General features: G+C 44.2%; 1 protein-coding gene across 6 annotated transcripts in view; it reads left to right on the top strand.

Moving 5' to 3' along the window:
• The window catches only part of NAV1 (neuron navigator 1), a 282,057-nt gene that overhangs the window by 191,265 nt on the left and 72,156 nt on the right, over nucleotides 1-18,636 (top strand). For 4 of the 6 annotated variants that reach the window (XM_040337720.1, XM_040337725.1, XM_040337724.1 and 1 more), the window contains 5 exons: nucleotides 5,672-5,724; nucleotides 5,947-6,027; nucleotides 6,269-6,346; nucleotides 10,437-10,520; nucleotides 15,599-15,710. In XM_040337720.1, the coding sequence (XP_040193654.1) occupies nucleotides 5,672-5,724; nucleotides 5,947-6,027; nucleotides 6,269-6,346; nucleotides 10,437-10,520; nucleotides 15,599-15,710 (408 nt within the window). The remainder of the gene's footprint in view (nucleotides 1-5,671; nucleotides 5,725-5,946; nucleotides 6,028-6,268; nucleotides 6,347-10,436; nucleotides 10,521-15,598; nucleotides 15,711-18,636) is intronic. The other 2 variants (XM_040337721.1, XM_040337722.1) reach the window with 2 other exon arrangements.

Raw genomic sequence — 18,636 nt, 5'->3', positions numbered from 1 at the left:
CCCCCCTCCTGAGCCGTACCAGGCTGCATGCCCTCAACATGGGGGGGTTGGGTGCTTTGGGGCAGGGGGGCGCACTGCGGCCCCCCCACCTCAGAGCACCCTGTCCCCATGTTGATGAGGACAGGGCCCCTTCCCGACAACCCTGGCCGTTGGTTGTCGGGGTATGCGGGCGGGAGGCTTATCGGAATCTGGGAGCCCCCTTTAATAAGGGGGCCCCCAGATACCGGCCCCCCACCCTAAGTGAATGAGTATGGGGTACATCGTACCCCTACCCATTCACCTGCAAGAAAAGTGGTAAAAACACAAATAAACCACACAGTGTATTAAAATATTTTATTAGTCTGCTCCGGAGGCCGCCCCCTGTCTTCTTTATTAGCTCTTTTACCAGGGAGAGCTTCTTCTTTGACGTCTTCGGGTGGGTGGGGGCCGCCGTCTGGTTCTCTTCCACCGCCGGGGGGGGTGGCTTTTAAAAAAGCCCCCACCCCCCCGGCGGGTTTCCTCCGGCGTCTTCGGCGGGGCTCTTCTTCTTACGCTATCCCGACGGGTCTTCTCCGCTATCCGGGGGGTCTCCTTCTATGTTCGCCGCTCTCCGCTGTTGACTCGTCGCACCCCGGTTCTTCGTCTCGCAGTCCGGTCCCTTCTTCCGTGCTGTACGTCTTCTTCCGTGCTGTGAGTTCTTCTTCCGCGCTGTGACGTCATGTTCTTCACTTCTCTTCTTCTCCCGATGTTGACACGTCGCCTTTCCTCTCTGCAATGACGGGTGCGCGGGTGCATCGGACCTATATAGGCCTCACAATCCCATCATGCTCTGGTACCTACCCATGTGATACCTACCCACGTGGGTAGTTATCACATGGGTAGGTACAGAGCATGATGGGACTGTGAGGCCTATATAGGTCCGATGCAAGGCGCGCATCCGTCATTTCAGCGAGAAGGACCGGCGTGTCAACATCGGGAGAAGAAGAGAAGTGAAGAACATGACGTCACAGCGCGGAAGAAGAACTCACAGCACGGAAGAAGACTACAGCACGGAAGAAGGGACCGGACTGCGAGACGAAGAACCGGGGTGCGACGAGTCAACAGCGGAGAGCGGCGAACATAGAAGGAGACCCCCCGGATAGCGGAGAAGACCCGTCGGGATAGCGGAAGAAGAAGAGCCCCGCCGAAGACGCCGGAGGAAACCCGCCGGGGGGGTGGGGGCTTTTTTAAAAGCCACCCCCCCCCCGGCGGTGGAAGAGAACCAGACGGCGGCCCCCACCCACCCGAAGACGTCAAAGAAGAAGCTCCCCCTGGTAAAAGAGCTAATAAAGAAGACAGGGGGCGGCCTCCGGAGCAGACTAATAAAATATTTTAATACACTGTGTGGTTTATTTGTGTTTTTACCACTTTTCTTGCAGGTGAATGGGTAGGGGTACGATGTACCCCATACTCATTCACTTAGGGTGGGGGGCCGGTATCTGGGGGCCCCCTTATTAAAGGGGGCTCCCAGATTCCGATAAGCCTCCCGCCCGCATACCCCGACAACCAACGGCCAGGGTTGTCGGGAAGGGGCCCTGTCCTCATCAACATGGGGACAGGGTGCTCTGAGGTGGGGGGGCCGCAGTGCGCCCCCCTACCCCAGAGCACCCAACCCCCCCATGTTGAGGGCATTCAGCCTGGTACGGCTCAGGAGGGGGGGGGGGGGGGGTGCGCTCGCTCGTCCCCACTCCCTTCCTGGCTGGCCGGGTAGCGTGCTTTGGATACGGGTCTGGTATGGATTGTAGGGGGACCCCCTACGCCGTTTTTTTCGGCGTGGGGGGGCTCTCCTTACAACCCATAACAGACCTAAGGGCCCGGTATGCTCCTGAGGGGGGGACCCATGCCGGATTTTTATTTAAAATCCGGCGGGGACTTCCCCCTCAGGATTCATAACAAACGCCGCACACGTGTAGAATTGGCGGGAATCCAAGTCGGATCTCCCGTCGCTTCTATGACGGCTCTGTCTCCATCGCGGCAAGCCAGCTCGGCGCTGGCTCCCGCGATGGGGCTCGTAGGTGCTCAATCTCGCCGAGAAAGAGAGCGAGATTGACACAAAATCGGGTTCACCTACTGTAACATTATCAGATAAATTAAACATATCAATTTTTGTGATAAATTTCACAACAATAACCTGTCCTTTACTAAATCAGCTGGGGCCAAACCAGGAGAAGCCAACCAACGACCCCATACCTTTTCAAATTTGGAAAAGCTGCCTCTTTGCGGATATATCAGCTTTTCTAACCTCAATATTCTAACCTCAATCTTCTGCCCATCTGTGCAAGCTACATTTGAGGTGAAGGGGGAGTATTGGAAGTCCAATGAAGTAAAATGAGCTTGCAAGCCTGAAACAATGCTCTGGATGTGGCCTCTTTTACATACCTATCTGTTATTATAGCATTAAGCAAACCTAGTATACAGTGTTTAGGATCCATGTCTAAAGAGATCTGAAATGCAGAGTTTACCATAGTAACCACAGCATTCCAGAAGCTTCGGGCACCTCCATAGCAAGTGTATTAGGTACCCTACATCCCTGTTACATCTAGCGCATATGGGGTCAGGGCGTACGCCCATGGAATGTAGCCTGAGTGGGCTACGGTGGACTCTCAATAAAATGTATAATTGTGACAGTCTCTGTGAGATGTTAAGAGAGCACCCCCACACTGCCTCCAGAGCCTCCTCCCATTGGTCTCCCGGGATATCGCTTATGTCCCTCTTCCACCTTTCACATGCAGAGTTAGGGAATTTCTCCAGATATACCCCCAGGAGCATAGCATAGCAATTGGATATAAAGCCATTGGTAGAATGGGACTGCTGCATAATTCCAAAGATCGAGCATTTACCGCGTGTTTCAATTGCAAATAATAGAAGAATATATTAGAGGGAATGCCATATCTACACTGCAATTGTGCAAAGGAGATTAAATGACCATTATTCACGATATGTTTGATATGCGTCACCCCATACCCTCACCACCTAGCCACTTGCTGTAACTTGACCAATTCGGGGTAGGTTTGGTTAACCCAAATATAACGGGAACCCCGTAAATGGGACTTTATAAGCCAAACACAGTTGAGTATAAAAATTATGTTTATTTGGACAGAATAAGCATGTTAGCACTTGGTACAAACGCACTGTGTGCACCTAAGTGCATAAAAACAACAAAGTGCAAATAAAACAACAAAGTGCAAATAAATAATAGAAAACCACCAAAGACAATGTGTATGCCAATGAAGGCAAAAAAATCAAAAAACAAATAAACAAACAAACATAACATAAAAGCACTCTCCAATGGGCGAAGTAGAGTAGCCCGACGCGTTTCTGGTTTTATTCAAAACTCTCATCAGGGGCCACAGGAGCAGAATAGTGCAGGTTACAGTTCACTGGTGGAAAGGGAGTGGATCACACCCAGGATCGTTCAGGCTTAGTCCAAAATGGTGTATCAGGGGGAGGATGAAACTATAGCGTCCAGCCCTAGCTGCCCAAGAGGTGGAAAATAAAAGGGCCTCAGGCACCCATCCACATTTGGGACAACGCCATTACAGGCTTCTAGATCATACCGGTCTATTTAGACCAACGGAAGCCTAAGGAAAAGTTTTGGAAATTTGGGCAGGACACTACGCAGCTGGACATATACCAGCAGGTCCTGGGCCCTTTTATTTTCCACCTCTTGGGCCCCTGATGAGGGTTTTGAATAAAACCAGAAACGCGTCGGCTACTCTACTTCGCCCATTGGAGAGTGTTTTTATGTTATGTTTGTTTGTTTATTTGTTTTGTGAATTTTTTGCCTTCATTGGCATACACATTGTCTTTGGTGGTTTTCTATTATTTATTTGCACTTTGTTGTTTTTATGCACTTAGTGCGTTTGTACCAAGTGCTAACATGCTTATTCTGTCCAAATAAACATCATTTTTATACTCAACTGTGTTTGGCTTATAAAGTCCCATTTAGGGGGTTTACCCTTTCCTGTTATATGTCACCCAGGGATGTGGCCGATATCACAGTTTCTGGTTTGATGAGTACCTCTCCTCTCCCAAAAAGGACTGTACCTTGTGTAACCCATAACCTTTTGTAGTTTGGCCTCCTCCCATATTTTGTAGCCTGTAAGTCTGATACTGTTTATTTGGTTTGGAAAAACAGCTGCACCTCTAGACGCTTAGCTAAGGTATTGGTCCCACTAAACTGCAACATTACAGACAGCGTGGATTCATGAGTTCCATCCTCAGAGGCTGTCATCCTCGCTAGGCCTCCCACCAAGTGTTGATGTTGAGCCATAACTTGGTCCAGAGTTTAACCTTGTCCCTAAATTTCCTTATCAAGGGGAATATATTTAAGCGGCAGTAGTTTTATGAGCTGTGCAGAGATTACTATCCCCAAGTATTTAAATGAGGTCACCACTGGTACTGGACAAAGGGATGCCATTACAAGGCTGATCCAAGGGTAATAAAGCTGACTTAGACCAGTTGATTGTAAGCCCTGAAAACTTTCAAAAGTCGAAAATAATGGACATGACATGCCTCAGCGAATTCTCTGTGTCCCCCAATAGCAAAAGAATATCGTCCGCATAAAGTTGAACCTTCTCGTGTAATGTACCATACTGGAACCCCTTTATATGTTCATTGGCCCTAATTTGTGCCGCTAGTGGCTCTATTGCCAAGGCAGACGACAGTGGGGCGAGGGGGCAGCCCTGCCTGGTCTGCCTGGTCCCCCTCCCTAACTCCAATGGGGTGGATAGTTTGCCCCCTTCCCTTATACTGGCCTGTGGGCAATAGTACAAAAGGCGGACCCAGGATATAGAAACAGAACCAAACCTAAAACTTTCTAACACGGCCCACAAGTACCCCCATTCAACACTATCAAATGCTTTGTTGTCGTCTGACGCCCACAAAGCCATTCCACCCACGTTATCTGCTGGGGTTTGCATGTTGACAAACAACCTCTAAGATTAATAGCCATAGATTTGTTGGACATGAAGCCCGTCTGGTCAACATTAATTATGTCGGCAATGACAGTGTTTAGCCTGCTGGCCAAAACTTTAGCCAATATTCTAATGTCCGATTGAAGGAGAGATATTGGGCCTATATGAGGTGGGTTCTGTGGAAATGGTATCTGGTTTCAATAGGATAATGCTGGCCCTTGACATTGATAAAGGGTAATTTTTGTATACCTTGAGCAACCGCGGTAGCAGTAGCTCAGAATACTTTTGGTACACTTCCATGGGTAGCCGATCATCCCCTGGGGCTTTGGAGTTCGGGAACATTCCAACTGATTCCTGTAGCTCCTCTAGTGTAAAAGGGGCCTCTAGATGTGTCCGCTGAGAATCTGACAAACGTGGTAGTGTTACAGAATGTCAATAACGGGTATGTTCCTCCTGCGTGTAGGACACCTTGGAGTCATAAAGGTCCATAAAAAATCTAACCAATTCAGCCATACCTGCTTCAGGTGTGTTGGAAGTTCATCTTTAAGAAATACAAATAACAGTCTGCTGTGATCATCAAAAGAACAGAGCATGCACCATTTGTAGCAATTCACATTCCAGAATGTCTCCATGGCATCAGTGTTCATAAACTGTGAATTTACAAGTTTGTATTTTGACTTAATTTTTCAGCAAAGTTATTCATTTTTACTAATCTGATGATCTCTTTATTTTTTCAGTTCACGGTTCTGTTCTGTCACTGGCATCAAGCGCATCATCAACATACTCCTCTGTAAGAACCAACTGTATGAAAGTGTAGCTGCAGCCACAGCTGCCCATGCTGTGTTTAGAAATCATTATGTTCATTAGCAGTGCATGAAAGACTCTGCTTGTGCTTTGAATGCAAATGAGAATGTAGAGATACATATTAATAAGCAGCTGCAAGACTGTTTGCTCATGCTGTATTCTCCTCTCTTTCTTTATTTTTCTGTGGCATGCTACGCTTGTCTATCAGGCTGAGGAAAGGATGCAGTCGGAGGTACATTCAGTGTTCTATGCTTTGTTGGAGAACTATTCTTTTCCTCTTGATTTACCGGTACTTGAATAATTAATTTCTAAATAGTATACCCTATATTCTACTAATATTGAACTATCTTACACATACTATATATACTAATATGTACTAATAATATAGCAGTATATTGTGTATACTAATATCGTATAGTGTAATAATAGAATACCATTATGGTTGTATAACCTAACTTAAGCAGTATAACATGTAACTATTTACATTTTTAAACTTACATTTATTTACTTTGTTCTGCTGTACAAAATAGCAAATCCGCAAGCTGCGACGAGAACTGGAATCATCACAGGAAAAAGTTGCAACTCTGACCACACAACTGTCTGCCAATGTAAGTGCTGTATATGGTCTTTTTAACTTAATCTCTAATTTAAAGTATTTCTTCGACTTGTTCCACAGTTCAAACTTACTCCCCAGGCTTCATGTACACATAATCTAGTTTGGTCAAAACTTTCCTATCCTGAGCGTGATTCTTTCACGTTCAGGAGAGGGTGGTTGAAGCTCCCCTAACCACAGCAGCTCCCTAACTCTGGTAAAAGTCTATGTGTACATTGACACATAGGATTTGATGGAGTTGAGTTTGAGCTTTGGCAAAAAAGATGCCAACAGCTCCTGAACTTGAGTTCACAAATGTAGGTGAGCCCTTATTTAACCACTTGCCTACTGTGCACATACACCCCCTTCCTGCCCAGACAAAATTTTAGTTTCGGCACTGCGTCGCTTTAACTGACAATTGCGCGGTCGTGCGACGTGGCTCCCAAACAAAATTGACGTCCTTTTTTCCCACAAATGGAGCTTTCTTTTGGTGGTATTTGATCGCCTCCTGCGGTTTTTATTTTTTGGGCTATAAACAAAAATAGAGCGACAATTTTGAAAAAAATGCAATATTTTTTACTTTTTGCTATAATAAATATCCCCCAAAAACATATATAAACAATTTTTTTCCCTCAGTTTAGGCCGATACGTATTCTTCTACCTATTTTTGGTAAAAAAAAATCGCAATAAGCGTTTATCGATTGGTTTGCGCAAAATTTATAGCGTTTACAAAATAGGGGATAGTTTTATTGCATTTTTATAAATTTTTTTTTTTTTACTACTATTGGCGGCGATCAGCGATTTTTTTTCGTGACTGCGACATTATGGCGGACACTTCGGACAATTTTGACACATTTTTGGGACCATTGTCATTTTCACAGCAAAAAATGCATTTAAATTGCATTGTTTATTGTGAAAATGACAGTTGCAGTTTGGGAGTTAACCACAGGGGGTGCTGTAGGAGTTAGGGTTCACCTAGTGTGTGTTTACAACTGTAGGGGGTGTGGCTGTAGGACTGACATCATCGATCGAGTCTTCCTTATATAAGGGATCACTCGATTGGTAAGCAGCGGAGACCACCGGAGCGGGAGGGGGGCTCCCGATTAAAAGTGATCTTGCGGCAAATCCGCCGCTGAGACCACTTTTATCTGAAAGAGGACCACGAGTTGGAGAAGATGATATCGGGGTATGGCAGATATCTGCTGCCATAACAACGATATTCATTTTCAAAATGCAGACATATATCATTGCTGGGCCGGTCCGGAAGTAGTTAAGCTTTTACAGCTGAAAAACTCCTCTTAAACCTCATTAATTCTGGGGGGGGGGGGGGGGGGGGGGGGGGGGGGGCGGGGGGTTTCCAGCCAGAAAACGCCTCTGCCAAAAAACACTGATAACAACCTATGTGTTATGGACACACAGAATAACACGCTGGGCAGTTTACTGGCTGCAGAAAAAAAGCATGAAGCCAAAAACAGCAGCTGTAAAAACGTCCAGTGTGCGTGAGGCCTTATGGTTAATGTAGTAGTTACAGGCTTGTGCTTTCCACAGATGTATTTCTCAGTAATAATTGAAATAGGAGTGCACAATAAAAGCTTTTCTCACACCCCTAGGCTCCCCATTGACTTATAGGCACATCTCTCATCATGCACACTGAGTATCTAGCCCAGAGCAGCATAGTATTTATAGGCCACAGGTCTAGTACACTTATTCCAGTACTTACACATAGCACTTTTATTAAATGTAATGGTGCTCATACACCTAACTTTGAGTATGTGCTGAGCCATTCATTCCTCTGAAAGCACAGCTCCCAGGTACAAACATTGGAGGATGCTGCAGGGAAAGCCAGAGCCATGGCATATAAACTTTATTTACAGGGTGCATGATTAGAGGTGTGTTTCAAAAGTGATGGGGAAGACCTTAGAGAAGAGGAAAAATTCTTATTTGTAATATAAAAGTACACTTACATTTTAAATATCTGTCAGTCATTAGGCTTGTATCCCACAAGGTTTGTTATCCATTTTAACATAAGCATGGGGGGCAAAGGAAAGGTTACATGAGTAATAAAGGTCAGTCAACAGTATTATGAACAAAAGAGAATTTTTATTTTATGGTTATTTGCTGTCTTATAATTATCTTGATCACATCAGTAAAATGCAGTATATAGAAGACTCTCTCTCAAGCAGTCTTTTTTTAGGACTACTTGCTAGTGAGATTCACTTGTCATACTTGCTCAAGAAATGCAGTGGGTATAGAAAAGAATGACTTCCCTTTTAAAATAATCACACGCTGAATTCAGGACTCGGCCCCGCCCCCCCGGCGATCATTGGATTTGATTGACAGCAGTGGGAGCAAATGGCTGCGCTGCTATCAATCTATTCAATCAAGAGCCAAAACGATGGGCAAAGGGGAAGAGCGTGTCTCCGGCGGGGGAATACAGGACTCAGGTGAGTAAAATGGGGGGGCCAGACAGTGACAGAAGTTTTGTGAAAAAACATGAGGGTTTACAACCCCTTTAACTTATAACATCCCAGTAAAAGATAACACCATTACATTTTTTTAAATAAAAAACAGAACTACTGAGTTGGAAAAAGGATCACCCTCTTCCTTAAATTGACTTGTAAACTCAATAAGGCCCCTTTCAAACGGGGGCGGTTTGCAGCGGCTATTGCGCTAAAAATAGCACCTGCAAACCGACCCTAAAAAGCGGATGCTGTTTCTCCAGTGTGAAACCCCCGAGGTCTTTCACACTGGAGTGGTGCGCTACCAGGATTGCTCCAAAAGTCCTGCTAGCAGCATCTTCGGAGCGGTGAGAGGAGCGGTGTGTTTACTACTCCTTCCCATGGAAGGCAATGGGAAACCACGGCTATACCGCCGGCAATGCGCCTCCGCAGAGGCGGCATTAACCCTTTTTCGGCCGCTAGCGGGGGTTAAAACCACACCGCACACAAAAACACAATTTGACTTTCAACTGTGATCAGCTGTGGTAATTTTTATTAGCTCAGCATGAAAAGAGCTTGAAACAGTTGAGTGGATTGTCAATCCAAGTACCCCACAGCTTATCAAAGAGCTTTGGTTTCCTCCTGAGTTCAAAAGTACGTTTATATAAGTGTAGTGTTTTATGATTAGTACCACTTTAATGCCAAACTCATAAGAGATGTAGGTTCTGCCTTAAAGTACAGCCTAAAACTAAAATCTCTATATCTACTTGCAGCCACGTTCTAAGACTAACCTATCTAGCCCTGTAAAGCAAAAATCACTATACATTTTCTAAAGCTGCTCTGGTCCGGTCCCACGCTAAGCTGTCAGCGGCGGCTTCTTTGTGTAGGCATGTGCAGAAGAGGCAGCCAACAACAGAAGCCCCATAGTCACTCTATGGGTGACGTCACTTGTTGGTTCTCTCCTGCACACAGCATTTGCCGCTGGAGACCAGACCAGAGGGGCTTCTGAAAATGTATAGCGATTTTTGCTTTACAGGGCAAGATGGCTAAAGCCTCGTACACATGCACGGTTTTCTTGGCAAGAAAACTGCTGGCAGAGCTTTCTTACTGAGTAAACCGTGCGTGTGTACGAGTCAAGAAAACTGCCCAGAATCTAGACGAGAAAAATAGAGAACCTGCTCTCTATTTTCTCGTCGTGAGATTCTCGGCAGTGTTTTCCTGCTGAGAAACCCGAGCGTGTGTATACTTACCTCTCCATGGAAACCCACGCATGCTCGAAATTACTTTGACGCATGCGCAGTAGCTTCCAAGGCATAGGTAGCGTGAAGCAAGATGGCGGCGACAGCATTGAATGTGACGAGCGCATGCTCTTTGTAGTCGGTGATGTCACCGCGTTCGTGCCATTTAAAAGAACGGTGGTTCTTTTGAATGGTGTCTGTACACTCGGCCGGCAAGATAATCTTGCCATGAATCTGGTCAGGAAAAACAATGTTTTTTTCCTGACGAGAATCTGGGCTGTGTGTACAGGGCTTTAGTCTTAGATTGTGGCTGCAGTAGATTAAGAGATTTTAGTTTAATGATTGCAATCCTTTCCAGACCTATAATGGATACTGTATCTTGCCTGTTGTTTATCGATTTATTTTTTATTTATTTTTTTATCTTTTGCAGGCAAACCTAGTAGCAGCATTTGAACAGTCATTGGTGAACATGACCTCCAGACTTCGTCTGCTTGCTGATACTGCACAAGAGAAGGTGAGTAATACCAAGCACATTTGCTGGTTTCCTACTGCGTCAATAAATCAGAGCTAATGCATATTATAGTACTATTTTAAAGGAAAAGTGACTATTCATTCCTTAATAAAGTTTTTCATCCTTGGGTACGTGAGGTGGTTTACAGGGGCCACAAGCTAGAATTTCACTCCAAGCCACCTCCAACATGCCTTTGTCACTGCACAGATTAACAATGGTGTACATCAACCATCAGGGAGGAACCAGAAGTCTTGACAGGGCAAGAGAGGTAGAGCAGATTCTTTCCTGGGCAGAACCTAATGTTCCAACCTTGTCTACCAACTCCAGGTACAGGGATTCTGTAGCAGAAGCAGTGGATGCTCAGGTAGTTCTATGGTATCAGTACACCCAGAGCTGCATCTTTTCTTTGCTGAAACTCCATCCTCTCCTGCTCTGCAGGATCGATATGGAGGGTATTTCAGTGTCCTCCATAGCTATGGACTGGCCTAGGCAGATGTGGTACTCTAACTTGAGATCAGACTCCTAACAGATGTTCAGAGGGCTTTCCAGATCGTCTGGATCTTCTGCCTCAAGGACTTATTTACCACCCAACTTCATTATCACTGGCTTTACCTGCATGCCCAGGTACTGAGAGACAGGGGCATTTCAAAATCAGTGATTACCATTATGCTAAAAGCTAGGAAGTATACTTCTCACAAGCACATAAGATCTTGGTTTTCACGCTAGTAAACTCTGTGGAATGAATTTCTTCCTTCTTGCCAATGGATCTTTGTCTACAGTACTGTTAAGGTTCATGTATCTTGTGATCTTGTTCCTGAGACCCCTAGTTTCCTTTTTCTTTTGTGTATGGTGTCACCTATGTGCCCCCTCTACCGTTCCATCACCTGTGAATCTATGGGATCTAAACTTGGTCCTAAAAGGTATATTCCCCTTTAGACGCTCATTCACAAGGTTGCGTTTTATGGTGCTATCAGCTTTGTAAGACGGGTGTATGAGTGGGTGGCCTCACCCTTTAAAGACCCTTTACTGGTTTTACACAGTCAAGGTGGTGTTAAAGCCCAGACCTTCTTTTCGGCTTAAGATAGTTTCCCCTCAATCGAGGCATTATTCATCCAGCCCTCTGTTCTGCTCCAGTTCATCAGAAGGAGATCTCTCTCCATTGCATGGATGTAGTGCTAGATGTGTGAGCTTATTTCATAGCTACTGCTTGCAACAGAAAAACTGACTCACGCTTTGTCATTGTTGTGGGTTTCTGTAAGAGTGAACCAGGTTCTCGTTCCAACATTTCCTGGTGGCTCAGACAGACCATCATTCAAGCTCATGGTCTCAACTCTTCAGCATCAGGCTACTTTCTCAGATGTGCAAGGTTGCACCCAGGTCTTCTGTTGACACATTCACAAGTTCTGCCAGATGGATGTTCATGATTGTTCTGATGCCAGCTTCAGGCGTACGGACCTTCAAGTGTTTTTTTGAGCTCCAGGCAGTCCCCAGATACCGTATGTTTCCAGGATTTTTGCGTTTACTGTAAAATCATTTTCTCTGAGTTAATTTAAGATCATAGGAAGTCCTAAAGCAATATTAAACCCAAAAGCAAACATTTACTATGTTGCAGCTTACCAATTCTTAGATGTGATGGTTGCATTAGTTTCCACAAAAAAACTTTAGGCAAGCCCTGAGATGGTGTACAGATTTTTTTGTTTACCATTGTCTAATCTTCCTGTAGGCAGTTTTAAGACTTCCTGTGTCCCTCAATGGACTCTAAAGAAGTTTACGGTCAGTAAAAAAAAATCCTACACTAATGATTCACTGCAGGACAGCTTAACGTCTTTCTCTGTCATGTGTTGCATCAGAACATGTATGTAAATCTATTCTCTAAAGGTACTTATGTAGTATATAAGCATTTGCAGCTGCTTAACTGATGAAAGGAGTTTGCTATGAATGGGTTCTGTAGATGGACTGGCTCCTTTCAGTACAACAATGAAAAGCCTGCATGGTTGGGCAGTTTTAGAATGTTAAGAAGAAAAAAATACATGTACATAATTAAAATTGCAGGATTTAACAGTGATCTGCTAAAACCTTATTTTGGTTTTAAGACACTGTATAAGAAAGTTGGTTAAAAGTCATAAGGTTGCCTTACATATAGGTCAGAGTAGATGGTCAGCCTTTGGGAATGTGTTAATAGAAAATGTTTTAGTTTAAAGATCCACTTACCCAGCAGTACACCCTATTGATAAGTGATGTACTAGTGGTGTATTTTATTAAGACTCATATCTGTCACAGCAGAGGATGTCATTTCATCTGTACCCAGTTTTGCCACAAAGAGTTAATACAGCTCTAAACAGTCCTTTTATCTTTCTTCAGTAAGATAATAACAGACACACAGAGAAAGTGACAGACAGGTGATTTCCTTATCTCCTGCATGAGTGTGAGAGAGGCATTCTGTGTACTTCACATCCCCCCTCCTTTCTTCTCCAGCTCTTCCAGGATTGGCTGCTCCACACCTCCGCATGATTGGGCATGCTGAAGTCATGTGGTGACTTTCCTGGGTTTTGACTGAATGTTAGTGATCATGGGGCATAATCCACGAGACCAGCAGACCACTAGTGTAAGAAATATCGATGCCTTGCCAACGGGAGTGTAGAGTCTAATGACATCACAACTCTGCCCACGAGCTCCAGACAACTGCCCACGAGCTCCAGACAACTAATCAGCAAGTAATTAAAAAATGATGAGAGTGGGCTTACATCCACTTTAAATATATTTAGGAAGATTCAGGTACGGGCGCGCAAATGTAAGGCGGCGTAGCCTAGCGTGTTTACGCTACGCCGCCTTAAGTCAGAGAGGCAATTACTGTATTCTTAAAGTACTTACCTCCTTACTTAGGGCGGCGTAGCGTAAATGCGGCGGGCGTAAGGGCGCCTAATTCAAATGTGTTGGAGGGGGCCGTGTTTTATGGTAATGAGGCTTGCCCTCACGTTTTTGACGTTTTTTTTAACTGCGCCTACATTTCCCAGTGTGCATTGCGGCTAAGTACGCCACACGGGCCTATTGATTTCGACGTCAACGTAAACGACGTAAATCCCGATTCGCGGACAACTTACGCAAACGACGTAAAAAATTTGAATCTTGCGGTCGGGAACGGCGGCCATACTTTAACGTTGTTGTTCCACCTAATAGATGGAATAACTTTAGGCCTGTAAATGCCTTAAGGAAACGGCGTAAATCAACTGCGGCGGCCGGGCGTACGTTCGTGAATCGGCGTATAAACTAATTTACATATTCTACGCCGACCGCAATGGAAGCGCCACCTAGCGGCCATCCGAAAAATTGCAACCTAAGATAGGACCGCGCAAGCCGTCTTATCTTAGATATGTTTAAGCGTATCTCTGTTTGAGCATACGCTTAAACATAAGTCGGCGTAGATTCTGAGTTAGGTCGACTTATCTACTGATAAGCCGGCCTAACTCTACCTGAATCTACCTAATTGTATTTAAATTATCCTGAGGGTTGAACACCTGCATTCAGTCTTCTGCAAAGTATCTTTATGATCTTTAACCCTTAAGGCTTCATTCACATTTCAGCATTTTGAATGGCAGGCAGATTTGCAGCGAATCTGCCCACAATTTGAATGCGCGATGTGTGAATGACAAATCGCGGGACTCGCATTTGAGATGCCATTCAATTATTGCAGCGCAACAATCACGGCAGACCCGCTCTGCGATTTGAGTTGTCATTCAAATGGATTGCATATCAAATGCGAATCCTACGATTTTGTAACTCGCACATCAGCGCTTTCAAATGGCGGGCAGATTTGCGGCAAATCTGCTCGTTGAAATGTGAATACGGCCTAAGTCTTGCTTACATTTTGGACTTAGGCCACACACACAGGTATTGTTTACTTTAGCCTGTATTAAAAGCATTTAATCAGTATACATTTGAAAAGCATTTGGGGCCCATTCAGACCGAATTTCAATGTGGAAAGGCACGTTTCATGCGTGTTTCCTACACCACAGGTAAATGCGCTGCCTTTGCAAGATGCATGTGGGTGCCAAAGAATTGTTACGGGGGCACCCCAAACGCATGTTGCAAACTCTGTGCATTTGCCTTCACCCAGTTGCCATCTATGTGCCATCCTGGAGGAGTTGGAATGTCTGTGCAACCTTTATAGGGTCCAAGTATCGCCTCGTGCTACCAGTATTGACCCTAGCCAAATGCAAAAGTAGTGAAAAACAGTCAGAAAAGATGAGTAGGAAAAAAAAAAATGCCAGACACCTCCACCTGTAAAAACATTCCTGTTTTGGAGGTTGTCTCATTGTTGCCCATCTAGTGCACCTGTTGTTAATTTCAATTAACAGCAAAGCAGCTGAAACTGATTAACAACCCCCTCTGTATACACCCCTCCCCCTCTGCTACTTAACTGACCAGATCAATATCCCAGGAGTTCTGATTCAAAAGTGTTCCTTTAATTTTTTTGAGCAGTGTATAAGGCCCCTTTCAGACGGACGGCTGTTTTGCCGCAGTTAAAAGCACTACAAATGTTTTGTGAAATTCAAGGCTCCAGGCACTGCGATTAGCTGCATTTGCACATTGCGATTACATGCGTTTAACTGCGGCCGCGTTTAGCTGCGTTATTCATTTCCATAGCAACCCTTTTTATTTTTTTTTGTTTTTGTTTGGGTCCCTTGAATTCTAAAACGCTGCTATCCGCAGTTGACAAAAAAGACTGCGATTACCTGCGGTTATGTGCATATAGCTGTGCTACATCGCACCTGGACGCATTCAATTCTATTTTTTCTATTCGCACCAAACCGCATGTAACGTAATCGCACGCAAACGCTGTGTGTGAATGGGGCCATAGGAAAACATTGTGTGCTTTTAGCTGCGGTAGAAAAATAGAAAATATGCAGCTAAAAGCACCATTCTATCCGTCCGTCTGAAAGGGGCCTAAGGGTAATTCCATAGTAGGAGATGTTGAAAAAGGCACAAAAGTCCATCAAGTCCAACCCTTTCAATTGTGTTAAGCAGAATAGAAAGCCAAATATATTTTACATTTTTTCATCCTTCTGTTTTCTTAATTTTAGGACTCGGAACTTGTAGAATTGAAAGAAACCATTGAATCATTGAAATCCAAGAACTCTGAGGCACAGGCTGTCATCCACGGGGCACTGAACCCTCAAGACCATGCACCACGGGGTATGCTGGAACTTTAATTATCATTATACAGTTTTTAGCAGGCTAGCAATAATAACAAATTAACACGACTTTTGTGAGTACTGTGTGACAAAATATATTTTGATTCCTTTTATTGGTTTTACCTTGGATACTATATGGTTACCCTTTATCTTTATTTTTACGTGTTGAACAACAAATGCACGGCCAATGCTTTGTTTCCTGTTTTATTGTAAAAAGTAGTATGATTATGTGATTAATGAAAGAGTTCTTTTTTAAATGCTGGAAGGACAACAATATTTGCTAAATTGCACATTTTACTGGAAAACAAAGATTTTGCTTCCTGAACACTTTTTGAAGTATCTTATTGATTTTGGTTGCTAATCACAAAAATAACCTGTAATTTAACCTCTAAAGTACCATTTTGTAGAAATCTGTTTTTGCACTTTCATGTATTTTAGGTTTACTAATTTTCACTTCCCTTTATAAGATGCTTTGTTTAACTCATGCATGTCCAGGCATGCACCCAGGAAATATTGCAAAACATTTCTGGAACTGGTACAGTTTGAGCATGTCTAAGCATGCTTAGGCTGTATGGATGCTGCCTAAAAAGGCTATGTTGACACCACTTGCGGTGGTACTGTAATGGGCGGCTATTCTAGCACTGTCCCACTGTGTTACGGTGGTGTGTCGGCATGGTACGATAAAAAAAAGTACTGTATGCTGTACTTCTCATTAGCACAGTGCAAGGCACTCCACTGCCTCAAACTGCGTGGCTGGCGATTGAACTTATGAATCTGTGTGACATTTCAATAAAGTTTGTTTAAAAGAAAATGAAACTGTGTAATCCGCCAAGCTTAGCACATCATCGCTGCACTGATCTCAGCCAGAACGCACTGTACACCACCCACTACGCTTCAATGCAACCGATGGTGTGAAAAGGCTCTATAGATAGCTTGCATGGGCAGATGCTACTCATTTGGTTGATATTAGTTTAAATGTACGGTGCCTTTTTTTACTACTTTTGGCGGAGATCAGCGATTTTTTTTACTTTGAAAATGACAATTGCAGTGTATGAGTTAACCACTAGGTGGAGCTGTAGGGGTTATGTGTGACCTCATATGTGTTTCTAACTGTAGGGGGCGGGGCTTGACGTGTGATGTCACTGATCGCCTTTCCCTATATCAGGGAACGGACGATCGGTGACATTGCCACTGTGAAGAACGGGGAAGGTGTGTTTTCAGCTCCTGTGACCGATCGCGGGACACCAGCGGCGATCGGGTGCCGCGGTCACGGAGCTTCGGACCGTGTCGCGGGCGCGTGCCCCACGGCTGGGCACTTAAAGGGGACACACAGGTACGTGCCTGTGCCCAGCCGTGCCATTCTGCCAACGTAAATGTGCAGGAGGCGGTCTTTAAGTGTTCAAACCCCTTAAAATTGTCCACATTTTGTCATGTTACAACCAAAAACTTACATTTATTTTATTGGGATTTAATGTGATAGACCACCACAAAGTGGCACATAATTGTGAAGTAGAAGGAAAATTATAAATGGTTTTCAGTTTTTTACAAAAAAAAATCAGAAAAATGTGGTGTGCATTTGTATTCAACCCCCTTTACTCTGATACCCCTAACTAAAATCTAGTGGAATCCATTGCTTTCAGAAGTATCCTAATTAGTAAATAGAGTCCACCTGTGTGTACCTTTTAATCTCAGTATAAATACAGCTGTTCTGTGAAGCCCTCAGAGGTTTGTTGGTAAACCTTAGTGAACAAACTACGACATGAAGGCCAAGGAACACACCAGACAGGTCAGGAATAAAGTTGTGGAGAAGCTTAAAGCAGGGTTAGGTTATAAAAAACAAGCTTTGAACATCTCACGGAGCACTGTTCAGTCAATCAACCAAAAAATGGAAAGAGTATGGCACAACTGCAAACCTACCAAGACATGGCCGTCCACCTAAACTGACAGGCCGGGCAAGGAGAGTATTAATCAGAGAAACAGCCAAAGGGCCCATGATAACTGGGAGCTACAGAGATTTACAGCTCAGGTGTGAGAATCTGTCCACAGGACAACTATTAGTCGTGCACTCCAAAAATCTGACCTTTATGGGAGAGTGGAAAGAAAGCCATTTTTTAAAGAAAGCCAAAAGAAGTCCCGTTTGCAGTTTGCAAGAAGCCATGTGGGGGACACAACAAACATGTGGAAGAAGGTGCTCTGGTCAGATGAGATCAAAATTGAACTTTTGGCCTAAAAGCAAAACGCTACGTGTGGAGAAAAACTAACCCTACACATCACCCTGAACACACCATTCCCACCATGAAACATGGTGGTGGCAGCATCATGTTGTGAGGATGCTTTTCTTTAGCAGGGACAAGGAAGCTGGTCAGAGTTGATGGGAAGATGGAGCCAAATACAGGGCAATCTTAGAAGAAAACCTGTTAGAGTCTGCAAAAGACTTGAGACTGGGGCATATGTTCACCTTCCAGCAGGACAACTACCCTAAACATACAGCCAGAGCTACAATGGAATGTTTTGGATCAAAGCATATTCATGTGTTTAGAATGGCCCAGTCAAAGTCCAGACCTAAATCCAATTGAGAATCTGTGGCAAGACTTTTTCTGAAAATTGCTGTTCACAAACGCTCTCCGTCCAATCTGACAGAGATTGAGCTATTTTGCAAACAATAACTGCTCAAGCACACAGGAATAGAACTGAGTTTGTCAATCCACTGGAGCTCCCTCACCTGTCACCTTTTTTCTCTTGGTGTCAGGAAAACTTGTCATAAGTGATGCATTCTGATAGCAGAGGAACGAAGCAGTAGCCAGAAATGAGACTGAGACAAGTACACATTATAGAGGGATATGCTTTGTTCATGTGTCATGTCTGAGATTTAAAACCACTTTAAAGTTTTGTTGGTCCACAGATCATATACATCCTCAATGAAAAGC

Source organism: Rana temporaria, chromosome 2 (assembly GCF_905171775.1).
Source record: "Rana temporaria chromosome 2, aRanTem1.1, whole genome shotgun sequence".
Taxonomy (NCBI): domain Eukaryota; kingdom Metazoa; phylum Chordata; class Amphibia; order Anura; family Ranidae; genus Rana; species Rana temporaria.
Note: the sequence above shows the minus strand (reverse complement) of the source record. Positions and strands in the feature narration are given on the sequence as shown.